Genomic DNA, 13,779 nt, shown 5'->3' on the forward strand with positions numbered 1-13,779 from the left:
CAAAAATAAAGTCTGACACTGTTTCCACTGTTTCCCCATCTATTTCCAATGAAGTGATGGGACCAGATGCCATGATCTTCGTTTTCTGAATGTTGAGTTTTAAGCCAACTTTTTCAGCAGGCAAGACTCAACAAAATAACTTTGTTGTTGTTATTCAGTTGCTAAGTCCTTTGCAACTCCAAGGACTGCAGCTTGCCAGGCTTCCCTGTCCATTACCATCTCCCGGAGTTTGCTCAAATTTATGTCCATTGAGTCGATGATGCTATCCAACCATCTCATCCTCTGTTGGCCCCTTCTCCTCCTTCCCTCAATCTTTCCCAGTATCAGGGTCTTTTCCAATGAGTCAGCTCTTTACAGGTGGCTTCAGCTTCAGCATCAGTTCTTCCCATGAATATTCAGGGTTGATTTCCTTTAGGATTGACTGGTTTGATCTCTTTGCTGTCCAAGGGACTCTCAGAAGTCTTCTTCAGCACCGCAGTTCTTTAGCTAGTCTGTTAGCATATGACCATGTCTTCTGGCCTCTTCTAATCTTATCATTTCTTGCACACTTAGTGTCTCTGCTGGGTGTCAGACCTGCCCTGCTCTCTGGAACTAACCACAGTGGGTTCCCAGCAGGTGGATCTGGCTCAAGGGGACCCCACAGGAGGTTGGGTCAAGGGGAACAGGTGCATCAGTCTCAAGAACAGCAGTGCAGGAGGAGCGGATGGCCTTCAGTATGGAGTCAGCATTTGCATGCCGATAGAAGTTGAATTTAGATATCTATTGCTTCTCTTTCTCTCCATTTCTCTGCCTTTGTCTCTGCCTCTCTCTCTCACTGTCTGTCTCAGTCTCTAATTCACAGTCACTCACTCACTCACTGGAAGCCCAGGGCCAATTCTCACCCCTCCAGAGCATCCCCTCTCTTCATCCTCCCCATCTGGCTGCACAAAGGGTGAGTCTCTTGCAGATGGCATCTAAGTGAAGACTCTCCTGGCACAAAGAGGCCCCAGCTCTCCATCCAAGCCCTGCCTTGAACATTTGACTGTAGTTTTAAAATAGTGAATATTTGAAAGTTGCTGAGAGAGTAGATTAAAACTTCTCATCACAAGGAAGAATTTTTTGTAACTGTGTGCAGTGACAGATGTTAACAAGACATTATCATCATTTCACAATATATACAAATATCAATTATATTGTACACCTGAAATGATGTCATGTTAATATGTCAACTGTATCTCAACTTTTAAAAAGTATTTTTAAAAGATCTCAAGACTGACTAGAGCCATCTCAAGAGCTGTGGTCAATACGGGGGAGCTGAGCTGCCTGCCATCTCCCTCCACAGGCCTTTCTGTTTACATCTGCTGAGCTCTAAGTGCGTAAGGAGCCCAGGTCATGAGCATTACTAATCTCCCTCTCTCTCTCTAGAAAGCACATCAAGAGGTTGTGGGCAGGGGATAAACACTTTCTTCCTCTGAAGTTTCATATTCCTTCCTCATCTGAGAGTGTGGTAAGTCCACAGCAGTCTCTGCTCCCAGGCCAGAGCCTGCCGTCCTGCACTTCAGACAGGGTTGGCATGCTGGGGAAGGAAGAGCCCTGGGCTGGTCGGGGGGGTGGAGTCCAGAGCCCTCAATTTTAGTATGTTCTGCTGCTTGGTGACTTGGGACCTCCACTGTCCCTATCTGGCCTCATCTGTAAAATGAGGACAGTCATGACACCTGCCTTGGTAGCTTGGTGGGTGACCCTCAAATGAGACAGGGATGCTGGACAGATGTGTTAGAGGTCATCAAGGTGTCTCCCCTCTCAGACCTTTTTTTCTGTCTAAATCTCAGGTGGCCATTGCAAGGTACTCTGGCTGGCAGATAGCCTATATTCTGTGGGGTAAGTGCCATTACATGACCCATTCAATTCGACACACATTCCCTGGGCACCTGCAGAGTCCCGGCTGTGGGCAGGGAGGAGGGACATGGGGCAGAAGCAGCCCCAGCTCTTCCTCAAGGGACCTACAGGAAGGTGAGCAAGGAGGGAGAAGCACACATTCCTATCGGTCATCATTACCAGCTGTCCTGTGCCCACGGGGTGTGTACGCTAAGGGTGGTGGTGACCCGGGGGAGGAAGTGACTCTCCACACCTAGGGCAGGGTGCCAAGCCTTTCTAGTGGATTTGACATTTGAACGGACCTGGCAGGGTGAGCAGAAGGTTGGTGGTCATGCTAGGCAGAAGAAACAGCATAAGCAAGAGTGGTGGGGAGGGCTGGAGGGAGGGACTCGTGCGACTGGATGCTGCAGGGCCTTTAGTGACCACCGGCTCCCCTGGCCCACAGGCTACCTCATCATTCATGTGGTGCAGAGCCTGTGTGGCCTGGCGATCACGTACAGCCTGGTGCTTCCCGTCATCCACCATCAGGCGCTGGAGATGCTCCGAGGACTAGGCATCGGGATGTAAGCTCTGGGTGGGCTTCCTGACATTGCCCAGGGCCTGGGAGCTGCTGGGCCCTCCGAGCTGCTGTTCAAAATGCCCCAACCCTGCTGGGCTCTCACCAGACCCTGGACCCATGCTGTCTCTGTGATGGGAGACTCACAGTTTATAAAATGTTTCCACTTGTACTGTTCAGCTGGGTCCTCAGGATTGTGTCTGTGGGAGGTATATGTGTGTCCATTGTATTGCTGGGAAGACTGAGGTTCAGGCAGGTAAAGTGAGAGAAAGGACAGTATAGTGGAAAGAGAGAGGGAATCTGAGTTTAGGCTTTAGATCAACTGTGTGACTTGTAAACTGCCTCTCCAAGCCTCAGTTTACCCATATGGAAAGTAAGCGGATGCTGACATTACTGAAAATTCACTTTGCAACTTTTTTCTTGAGGACCTTTTGAGGTTGGGACTTACGTTAGCTCCCTTTTTTCAGATGAGGAACAGAGGCACAGAGAGGCTGAACAATTTGTCCCAGGAGGGGAGGAGGCAGGATGGGGAGCTGGGCAATCTGAAACCAAAACCTCGTTCAACCATCACCCCATGCTGGTGCCTGGGAGAGATGCAAACACAGGGCGTGTGCCCTCTGAGGGCCTTGCTGCTCTGAACTCCTTGGTTCCAGGCTCACCTAGAGCCTCCTACGAATCTGGGGCAGAGCCTGCCCTGTCCACTCTTCCATGGCCTTCATGAGCTCTTCTGAAAATCCCATTCCTTTCTTTGATTCCTATGCTGCTAAACCACTCAGCCCAGCTGCTACCCCTCAACAAAAGGACCTGATTTAATCCTGGAGTTCTGGTCTGGAGCCAGAAGGCCTGATGATGCAGCTTTGAGAAAGTCATCTCCCCTTTGTAAGCCTCATCTTTCTCATCTGCACAGTGGACAAAATTCTCTCTAGGCGTAAAGGACAGAGCTCAAGCTACTGTTGGTCTGATGGGCAGTCAACATCTCTTTCCTCTCTATCACTGGGCATTCCAAAAGAGTTTGGGAAGAGTGGACAAGGCCACCTCAGCATGGTCTCACCTTGTGTTTTAGCCTCACCGTATCCATCGTCCTGGGTCTCATGGTCCTGCAGGTATGGATCGCCACCAGCTTCTTCCTGCAACCAAAGATGGGGACAGATGACAAGCAGAAGCCCCTGGCTCTCAACAACAGGTGAGAGCAGAGAAAGTAGTGGGGCATCACAGGGCTCTGGCCTCATCAGTCTCGCTTCTTTCTCTTCACCCTTGGCAGGTTCCTGGGTGCACTCTACACTCTGAGAGGGTGAGGGGCAGTGCTTCAGAACTGGGACCAAACTGCCGGGAACCAGACTGCCTGGAGCCAAATCTTGGCTCCACCCCTTATGAGCTATGTGACCTTACTGAACATCTATGAACCTCTACTTCCTCACTTTACAAATAAGTTTGCATATCTCAGAGAGGTGTTCCAAGGATGAAAGGTATTAAAATATGAACTTAGAACAGTAGTGCCTGTCCCATGGTAATCCTTTCTAGTTCATTCATTCAAAGCTGTTCATCATGGAGGAAGCAACATGGGCACTGAGGATAATGAAATACTCCTCACGATCTGCCTGTGATCTGCTCATGGTCCACTGGAGTTGACAGACACAGATATTTAGGGACAGTAAAGTCCAGAGGGCATGAAAGCATTACAAGAGAAAGCAAAGAGGAGAGGAAGGGAGTGGTGGAGAGGCAGGGGTGTTCTTTCAGCTGCAGGTGGGATGTTTGAGCTAAAGTGGGTAGGATGGTAGGATTCCTACAGGCAGAGATGAGCAGATGGTGTGGCTGCAGCCCCCACTGTGTGGATGCAGGCAGGAAGCCATGAAAGGGCAGGATGTGTTGGGAGAAGAGTGAAAATCCAGTATGGTGGCCATGCAGTGGCCTTAGATGGTGAGGGACAGGAAGCGAGCACAAAGTGGCAATACCAGAAAAGTCCCTCTCAGAGAGGACCTCAAAATTCATATGCAGTATTTGGGCTTCATCCCATAGGCAACAGGAACCATGTGATTAGCTTGAAAAATTTTATCTGGAGGACTTGGAGCAGTTCTAGCTGGGGACAGGTCACTGTTGCAACAGATAGTGGGAAAGCCACACCCTCTGCTGTAACCGTGAACCCAGCAGTAGCCACATGGGGTTTACAGTCCTCACTCACATTCAGCCTGCCTGGTGCTCAATGTCCTCTCCACTGTTTCTGAGCTGGTCTTCACATCAGCTGTGAAGTGGGGACAGTCAGCTTCCACTAACAGCACAAGGTCACACAGCTAGGAGGTGGGAGAGGTAGGATTTGACCACAGGTCTGGGAGGGCCCCTGAGCCCACCTGCCTAGCCACCTTCTCATACTGAAGGGTGCTTCCCCTCACAGGAGAGCGTTCCACAACTTCAACTACTTTCTGTTCTTCTACAATGTGCTGCTGGGCCTGGGCGCCTGCCTCTCCAGGCTTTTCATCAGCTGTGTCCTGGGCACGTGGCTGATCGCCCGCATCGACAGGACCATCCTGCAGAGTGGCTATGAGAGAGCAGACATGGGTACGTAGCCGTGTATCTGGGGAGCGCTGCTCTCGCACCTTTGCAGAAGCTGCCTGCAAGTCAGGTACCAGAGGCCCACAGTTCATATTCTTCTCTTGTACTTAGAGCTTATTTTCCCATGGGGGCTATAATGCTGAATAGAAAAAAAAAAAAAAACTTTTCAGCCCAATGGTCAGATTGCATATTTAACAGATCTTTGAGGTATAATGAAGAACAGAAAGGGATAGTGGAATTCTATCTAAACAGTTACAAAGTAATTTGTGAATGCACGGCTCTGAAATTTTTGGGAAAACATATCTCAGAATTATTTGTGGTGTTAGTTGCGAGCTTACTTAGTTAAAAAAATGGTCTGTTCATTTTGCTCCAAAATCAAACCATTTTTTGTGGAGAAAAACAGTTTTTGTCCTATTTCTGGACCGTGTCTTTTCATTCACTCATTGATTCATGCAAGGGCAGCTGGCTTCTCCATATAAGCCACAGAGGCTCCCATCACTGTGAACTTCAAATTCCCATAAAATGAACAGATTAGTGTATGATCTCTAAAAACCTTTCCAGCTCTTTATACCTCATTTTCTAGATTCACAGCAAAGACACAGATACCATTTGGGAACAAAGTGTTGCTGTAGTTATGTAATAAGAAGCAAAACCTAGTCATCCAGGGATGTATATTGCATAGTCTGACTTCCCTTCTGGATTTCAGGGTTCAGTGCATGGATTGGCATGCTCTACGTAGATCATTATCACACCAACCCTGTGCTCGTCAGCTTTTGTCATATCCTGATCACCGGCCACAGGGAGAGGAGGCTACAGCAGACCATCAAATATTGGTACCTAAATCAGTCAGCAGGTAAGTCTCCTGTTTGAATCTATACTGGGGTTGCACACCAGGAAACAAGTGCCTTCAGTCTTCCCTGGGATCCCTGAGATGTCCCATGTTCCTCCTTCTCTGCCCCTCTTCCTCCACTTTCTGTGCCCTGGGAGCCCTTCTACTCAGGAGATCAGGAGTCTTCACCCCAGTCAATCTGGCTGTGGGACCCCAAGGCCTTGTTCCTGCTAATTCAGCTTCTCCATTGTTTCTGGAAATGAACTCTGCTACCTGAGTCCTTCAATGAGCCATCTGTCTGAGACTCCTCCATAACTCATGCTGCAAGCCAGATGCCCTCCAAGATGCTGTGCTGTTTTGCTTAAACTACCCCATTCCACAATCTCTCTCTTGGCTGCCACCTGTATCATTCTGCTCTGCCTTCCCCTGGGAAGCCCTCCAGTTAGCCATGTTCTGCCTGTGGACACTCAGCATTGATCTGGACATTTTCATTGCTGATCCCAACATTGCAGATACCCAGATCTGTGGAACAAACTCTCATCCCTCCAGCCGCCCTCATGTCCCCAGTCTGGTCCAGCTCCTTCCTCCACACCTCACTCCTCTGGGCAGCTTTCCCTGTGGCCTCTGAGCAGGACAGAAACAAGCTGCCCTCTCCTCCCAGTCTACTGGCTCTGATTCTGTTCTAGGTCCCCGCCTCTCAGCAAGGTCCAGGACAAGGTGGCTCCTGCTGCAGACCCTGATCAATAACCCCGAACTGGTCAGACTCAGAAAATCCAGGCCAGGTCTTGGCTCCCAGGAGTTTACCCAGATTCTGTTGACGTGCTCGGAGAGCTGACACTGACCTCCCACACTGCTGCAAGGTTGTTCCAGGACGACTGCCCCTGAGAAGGCCCAGGCTACTCAGCAGCTGTCCCCTGCAAGGGAATAGGCTGCACGGCCACTGTCCATTGCAGACTGGCCATTCTTGGGGTGGCACTTGGGCTGGACAGTGATGTCTCAGGTCTAATTCGCTCCCTTGGGAAAAAGGTCAAGAACAAAAGAGAGTTTCTGTTGAACAAACTTTACCCAATAATGATGTCCACTATGCCTGGTTAGAAGGCAGCCTTGGGGAGTTCTATGTTGAGACACACCGGGCAGAACTTTATGTCACTGACAAAGGTGGTATAAAAGTCTATATCAGGAGAGTTTAACTGTTTGATGCAGTTCTTCTCTGGAACAAAGTATGGCCTTAGTCCTAGGGTCCTTGTTGTTTCCTTCTTTCTAGATTGTATGGTGGTGGGAGACAAAGAGCCATGACCCTAGCCTACAATCTGGTGGCTGAGCAGGTACACACTGAGCTCTCTCCCACGGCCACTGGGGTGGGGAACGGACATGTGCCCTGGTCACAAATAAGATGTGTAGATTCTCTCTGACATACAGGGGATCCCCTGAGAAAGCCACCTGTCTGAAGACACAGAGATGAGATCTGCATTTAAGTCTGTTGTTGTTGTCTAATCATTCAGTTGTGTCTGACTCTTTGCTACCCCCATGGACTGTAGCCTGCCAGGCTCCTCTGCCCATGAGATTTCCTGGGCAAAAATACTGGAGTGAGTTGCCATTTCCTCCTCCAGGGGATCTTCCTGACCCAGGGATTGAACCGGTAACTCTCGCATGTCTTGCATTGGCAGGTGGATTCTTTACCACTGAGCCATCAGAGAAGCCCCATGTCATTCAAACTGGGGGACAACAAAAGCAAAGATGTGGGGACAAGAAAGCCCCGGGCAGCTTTGAAGAAGATGAGCCCTCCAGTGTATGCAGGGCATGGTGTTGGGGGCTGGTTAGGCCATCCAAGAAAGCCCAGATGCCAGGACATTTCTCTTTGTGCAGAGGGCTGAGTACTTACCCAGATTTTTCATGCCCAATCATAAAGTGTCTGCTAACCTGGGGACTGTCACTCTACGAAGCCTGTGCACGTGCCAGGAGGATTCACCCACAGAGTGAGGGAACTCCCTGTCCACCCCACATGTCCCAGTCATCATGAAACTCAGTCCTCATTACTGAGCATGCACTGTGAACCCAGTCCTGTTGCTCAAGGTGTCTGCCAGATTTATCTCTTTTAACTTACTCTCTGCAACCAAGTTTTGTCATTTTGCTTTTTGAAACTAAGAAAACTGGAGCTCAAGAGTACTGGGATCCCCACACCACTTTCTAGCTGTGTGACATTGACTAAATTACCTCACCATTCTGTGCTTTCTTTATTTATAAAAAGGGAGTAATACCTATAACACCAAAAATTACTTTGAGGATAAAATGAGTTTGTATATACAAACACTCCTAAGCTAGTCCCGGACACATCCTAAATTCAAAACAATATCAGTCATTATTGTTGGTGATGTTACACTTTGTGGTGATATGGTTAATGTCTGCCTACCTCTCATTATACTCTGCTCCACAAAGGAAGAGGCCTCAGGTTTTATTCACCATTACCAAGTCCATACTGTAACACTGTAGGATCTTGACTAAAGTAGTGAGGCCATGATGAATGAATGAATGAATCTTGCAGCCCTGAATTCGATACTGAAATCAACCCTGGCATCATGGTCAAGTGGCCACTAAACAGAAGGTCAGGAGCAGGGGGGGTTGGTCCCAACTCTGCCACTAGCATGAGTCTCATCTTTCCTAAATGAGAGTTCATGCTGCCCTCACAGCCAGTGCTCCTGATGTGCACCCAGCTGGTGCTGACCAAGTACTTGCTATGTGCAGTCACCACTTCGGGACCCAGGACACCTAAGAAGACAAAATCTTGCCAGCATGTGGCCCAGGCCTCTCTTGCAGCTCTTGCTACAACTGTCTCCCAACCTCTTCCCTGGAATGGTTTGTGAGCTCCTCAAGGGCTTGCTCCTTGGAAGAAAAGCTATGACAAACCTAGACAGCATATTAAGAAGGAGAGACCTCACTTTGCTGACAAAGGTCCATATAGTAAAAGCTATGGTTTTTCCAGTAATTGTGTATGTTTCTGAGAGTTGTACCATAAAGAAGGCTGAGTGCGTCCAACTCTTTGCGACCCCATGGACCACAGCATGCTAGGCCACCCTGTCCATCACCAATTCCTGGAGCTTACTCAAACTCATGTCCATTGAGTCGGTGATGCCATTCAACCATCTCATCTTCTGTTGTCCCCTTCTCCTCCTGCCTTCAATCTTTCCCAGCATGAGGGTCTTTTCAAATGAGTCAATTCTTCGCATCACGTGGCCAAAGTATTGGAGTCTCAGCTTCAGCATCAGTCCTTCCAATGAATATTCAGGACTGATTTCCTTTAAGATGGACTGGTTGGATCTCCTTGCAGTCTGAGGAACTCTCCAGAGTCTTCTCCAACACCACAGTTCAAAAGCATCAATTCTTTGACACTCAGCTTTCTTTATAGTCCAACTCTCACATCCATACATGACTACTGGAAAAATCATAGCTTTGACTAGACGGACCTTTGTCTTAGTAAATTTTTAAAAATTAAAATCATGAAAATTGTCATTTCTGACCACAACAGAATCAAACTAGATATCAACAACAGGAGGAAACTGGGGAAGAATACCAAATATGTGGAAATTAAACAATGCACCATGAAACACCCAGCAGGTAAAAGTTGAAAACAAGGGATACTGAAAATGTCTTGAATCAAATGAAAATGAACATGAACATACCAAAACTTATGACATGCAGAAAAAACAATGCTCACAGAAAAATTTATAGCTGTAAATGTCTACATTAAAAAGAAGAAAGATCCCAAAACCTAACTTTACACCTTGAGGGCTAGAAAATGAAGAGTAAACTAAACCTGAACACCAAGAAGGTAATGATATGGATAAATGTAAGATCGTAGACACACAAAATAAAGAACAGGAAAACAATGGAGAAAGTGAGCCAACCCCAAAACGGGTTCTGTGAGATCAACAAAACTGACAAACTTTTAAGCTAGAATTACTAAGAAAAAAAGAGAAGAGACCAAATTATTGAAAACAGAAATGAAACTTGAATAATACTACTAACTCTACAGGAATAAAAATGATTATAAAAGTATGTTGTGAATGTCTGTACTCCAACAAATTGGATAACCCACATGAAATGGATAAATTCCTACAAAGACACAAACAAAGTTGACTCAAGAAGTAGGAATTGCTGATAGACCTATAACAAGCAAAGAGATTGAATTCTTTAGAAAACAAACACAAAATTGCAACAAAGACAAGCCCAAAACCAGGTGGCTTCATGACTGAATTCTACAAAACATTTCCTAGTATGAAAATACATTCTTTTCAAACCCTCCCTAAAATACGGAAGAAAAGGAAGCGTTTCCTGTCTCATTCCAGCTTAATGTTGATAGACAAGCAGACTAAAACTTCCGAAACAAACAGAACCACAGATAAATATCTCTTATGAAAACAGATGTGAAAATCCTCAAGATTATACTAAGGTAAAAGCATTTCTACTTGTAGATATCATGATTTCATATGTATAAATTCTGAAGGAATAAAAAATAGAAGCAAAAAGGAACTGGAAAGCTAATAAATGATTTCAGCAATGTTACAAGATACAGATTAACATTCATATATCAACTGCCATTCAATACAACTATACAAATGAAAAATTGTTATAAGTCTGTAGAAATGAGCCACCTTAGGAAAATTATTCTATTTGCAAGAGCATTAAAAATATTAAAATACTTTAAAATATATTTAATCAGGAGATACACTAGACTCATACTCTGAAAACCACAAAATATTTCTGGAAATAAAGGCTAAAAAAATTATAAATAAATGAAAAGATAGCCCATATTTATGGATTAGAGGACTTATGATAAAATACAGCACTCTATATATCCAATGCAGTCCTTATAAAATTGCAATAAATCTTTGTTGCAGAAATGGAAAAGCTGATCCTAAAATTCATTTAGAGTTGCAACTAATAGCCAAAACAATATTGGATGGAGTGAAAAAAGTTAGAAGACACACTGCCTGATTTTTAGCTTTACTGCAAAGCAGTAGTAATCAAAAAACACATCATTGGCATAAAGATAGACATATAGACCAGTGAAATAGACTGAGAACCCAGAAATGAACCGTATATCTATGGTCATATGATTGTCAACAGATGTTGAAGTTCAACAAAGGGAACCTGGAATGTGGAAAACTGTTTTCAGCAAATGGTGCGAGGAAAATAAAATATCCACATGCAGAAGAATCAGTTTGGATCCTTACCTTACATCATATACAGAACTTAATTCAAAATGGAGCAAACCTAAATTTAAGAGCTAGAACTATAAAGTTCTTAAAGGGGTGAGGAGAGGTGAGGTGAAGTAGCTCAGTTGTGTCCGACTCTTTGCGACCCCGTGGACTGTAGCCTACCAGGGTAAATATCACGATTTGGATTTGGTAAAGGATTCTTGGAGGACTCAAGAAAAAGAAATACAAAAAGGCAAAATGGTTGTCTGGGGGAGGCCTTACAAATAGCTGAGAAAAGAAGAGAAGAAAAAGGCAAAGGAGAAAAGATAACCCATCTGAATGCAGAGTTCCAAAGAATAGCAAGGAGAGATAAGAAAGCCTCCCTAAGTGATCAATGCAAAGAAATAGAGGTAAACAATAGAATGAGAAACACTAGAGATCTCTCAAGAAAGTTAGAGATACCAATGGAAATTTTCATGCAAAGATAGGCTCAATAAAGGACAGAAATGGTATGGACCTGACAGAAGTAGAAGATAGTAAGAAGAGGTGGCAAGAATACACAGAAGAACTGTACAAAAAAGCTCTTCACAACCCAGATAACCACAATGGTGTGATCACTCACCTAGAGCCAGACATCCTGGAATGCAAAGTCAAGTGAGCCTTAGGAAACGTCACTACGAACAAAGCTAGTGGAGGTGATAGAATTCCAGCTGAGCTATTTCAAATCCTAAAAGATGATGCTGTGAAAGTGCTGCACTCAGTATGCCAGCAAATTTGGAAAACTCAGCAGTGGCCACAGGACTGGTAAAGGTCAGTGTTCATTCCAATCCCAAAGAAAGGCAATGCCAAACAATGCTCAAACTACTGCACAATTGCACTCATCTCACATGCTACCAAAGTAATGCTTAAAATTCTCCAAGCTAGGCTTCAACAGTACGTGAACTGTGAACTTTCAGATGTTCAAGCTGGATTTAGAAAAGACAGAGGGACCAGAAATCAAATTGCCAACATCTGTTGGATCATAGAAAAAGCAAGAGAATTCCAAAAGAACATCTACTTCTGCTTCATTGACTATGCTAAAGCTTTTGATTGTGTAGATCACAACAAACTGTGGAAAATTCTTAAAGAGATGGGAATACCACCCCACCTGACCTGCCTCTTGAGAAACCTATATGCAGGTCAAGAAGCAACAATTAGAACCGGACATGAAACAATGGACTGTTTCAAATTGGGAAAGGAGTATGTCAAAGCTGTATATTGTCACCCTGCTTATTTAATTTATATGCAGAGTACATCATGTGAAATGCTGAACTAGATAAAGCATAAGCTGGAATCAAGATTGCTGGGAGAAGTATCAATAACCTCAGATATGCGGATGACACCATCCTTACGGCAGAAAGTGAAGAGGAACTAAAGAGCCTCTTGATGAAGGTGAAAGAGGAGGGTGAATAAGCTGGCTTAAAACTCAACATTCAGAAAACGAAGTGATGGCATCCAGTCCCATCAATTCATGGAAAATAAATGCAGAAACAATGGAAACAGTGACAGACTATTTTCTTGAACTCCAAAATCACTACAGATGGTGACTGCAGCCATGAAATCAAAAGATGCTTGCTCCTTGTAAGAAAAACTATGACCAACTTAGATAGCATATTAAAAAGCAGAGATGTTACTTTATTGACAAAGGTCTGTATAGTCAAAGCTATGGTTTTTTCCAGTAGTCATGTATGGATGTGAGAGTTGGACCATAAAGAAAGGTGAGTGCCGAAGAACTGATGCTTCTGAACTGTGTGGTGTTGGAGAAGACTCTTGGGAGCCCCTTGGACTTCAAGGAGATCAAACTAGTCCATCCTAAAGGAAATCAGTCCTGAATATTCATCAGAAAGACAGACGCTGAAGCTGAAGCTCCAATACTTTGGCCACATAATGCAAAGAACTGACTCATTTGAAAAGACCCTGATGCTGGGAAAAATTGAAAGCAGGAGGAGAAGGGGTCAACAGAGGATGAGACGGTTGGATGGCATTACCAACTCAATGGACATGAGTTTGAGCAAGCTCCTGGAACTGGTGATGTACAGGGAAGCCTGGTGTGCTGCAGTCCATGGGGTCACAAAGTCGGACACGACTGAGCAACTGACCTGAACTGAGTCTACATTTTCTCCAAAGTCCACAGCAAGTGCCTGGAGCTGGACTGTTTGTTTACAATTTCAATAATCATTAGCCACTTAGGCAATAGCTCCTTCTCCCAGGCAATAATATCAAAAGGCTCAAGAAACCAGAAGGCTAATCTGATGTGTTCGGAGAAAGCAATGGCACCCCACTCCAGCACTGTTGCCTGGAAAATCCCATGGACGGAGGAGCCTGGTAGGCTGCAGTCCATGGGGTCGCACAGAGTTGGACATGACTGAGTGATTTCACTTTCACTTTTCACTTTCATGCATTGGAGAAGGAAATGGCAACCCACTCCAGTGTTCTTGCCTGGAGAATCCCAGGGACGGGGGAGCCTGGTGGGCTGCCATCTCTGGGGTGGCACAGAGTCGGACACGACTGAAGTGACTTAACGGCAACCTGATGTGTTACACTAGGAAGGTGGTGATTGGCTATTCTGACTTTTCATAAATGCTATATAACTCCAGATTAAACAGTATTTCCTACATAGTGGGTGGCTGCTTTGACTATGGACTAGGTATTGCTTTTGATATATTAATATATAGTTACCATTATCCTTTTGACATAGATTTTTTTCATGTTCAGACCATATCATCATTCCAATTTTTAAAACTGTTAGGAATATTTTC

At 45.2% G+C, this 13,779-nt stretch overlaps 1 protein-coding gene across 1 annotated transcript in view; it reads left to right on the forward strand.

Annotated features, from left to right (window-relative positions):
* Positions 1-6,976, forward strand: part of LOC120853034 (stimulated by retinoic acid gene 6 protein-like) — a 41,126-nt gene extending 34,150 nt beyond the window's left edge. Inside the window, exons 12-18 of the mRNA XM_040226651.1 lie at positions 1,405-1,486; positions 1,809-1,857; positions 2,300-2,417; positions 3,474-3,593; positions 4,800-4,963; positions 5,664-5,810; positions 6,473-6,976. Coding sequence (XP_040082585.1) covers positions 1,405-1,486; positions 1,809-1,857; positions 2,300-2,417; positions 3,474-3,593; positions 4,800-4,963; positions 5,664-5,810; positions 6,473-6,621 — 829 coding nt within the window. The 3' untranslated portion in view covers positions 6,622-6,976. The remainder of the gene's footprint in view (positions 1-1,404; positions 1,487-1,808; positions 1,858-2,299; positions 2,418-3,473; positions 3,594-4,799; positions 4,964-5,663; positions 5,811-6,472) is intronic.
* Positions 6,977-13,779: the final 6,803 nt, after the last annotated feature.

This window comes from Oryx dammah, unplaced genomic scaffold (genome assembly GCF_014754425.2).
Source record: "Oryx dammah isolate SB20612 unplaced genomic scaffold, SCBI_Odam_1.1 HiC_scaffold_1, whole genome shotgun sequence".
Classification (NCBI taxonomy): domain Eukaryota; kingdom Metazoa; phylum Chordata; class Mammalia; order Artiodactyla; family Bovidae; genus Oryx; species Oryx dammah.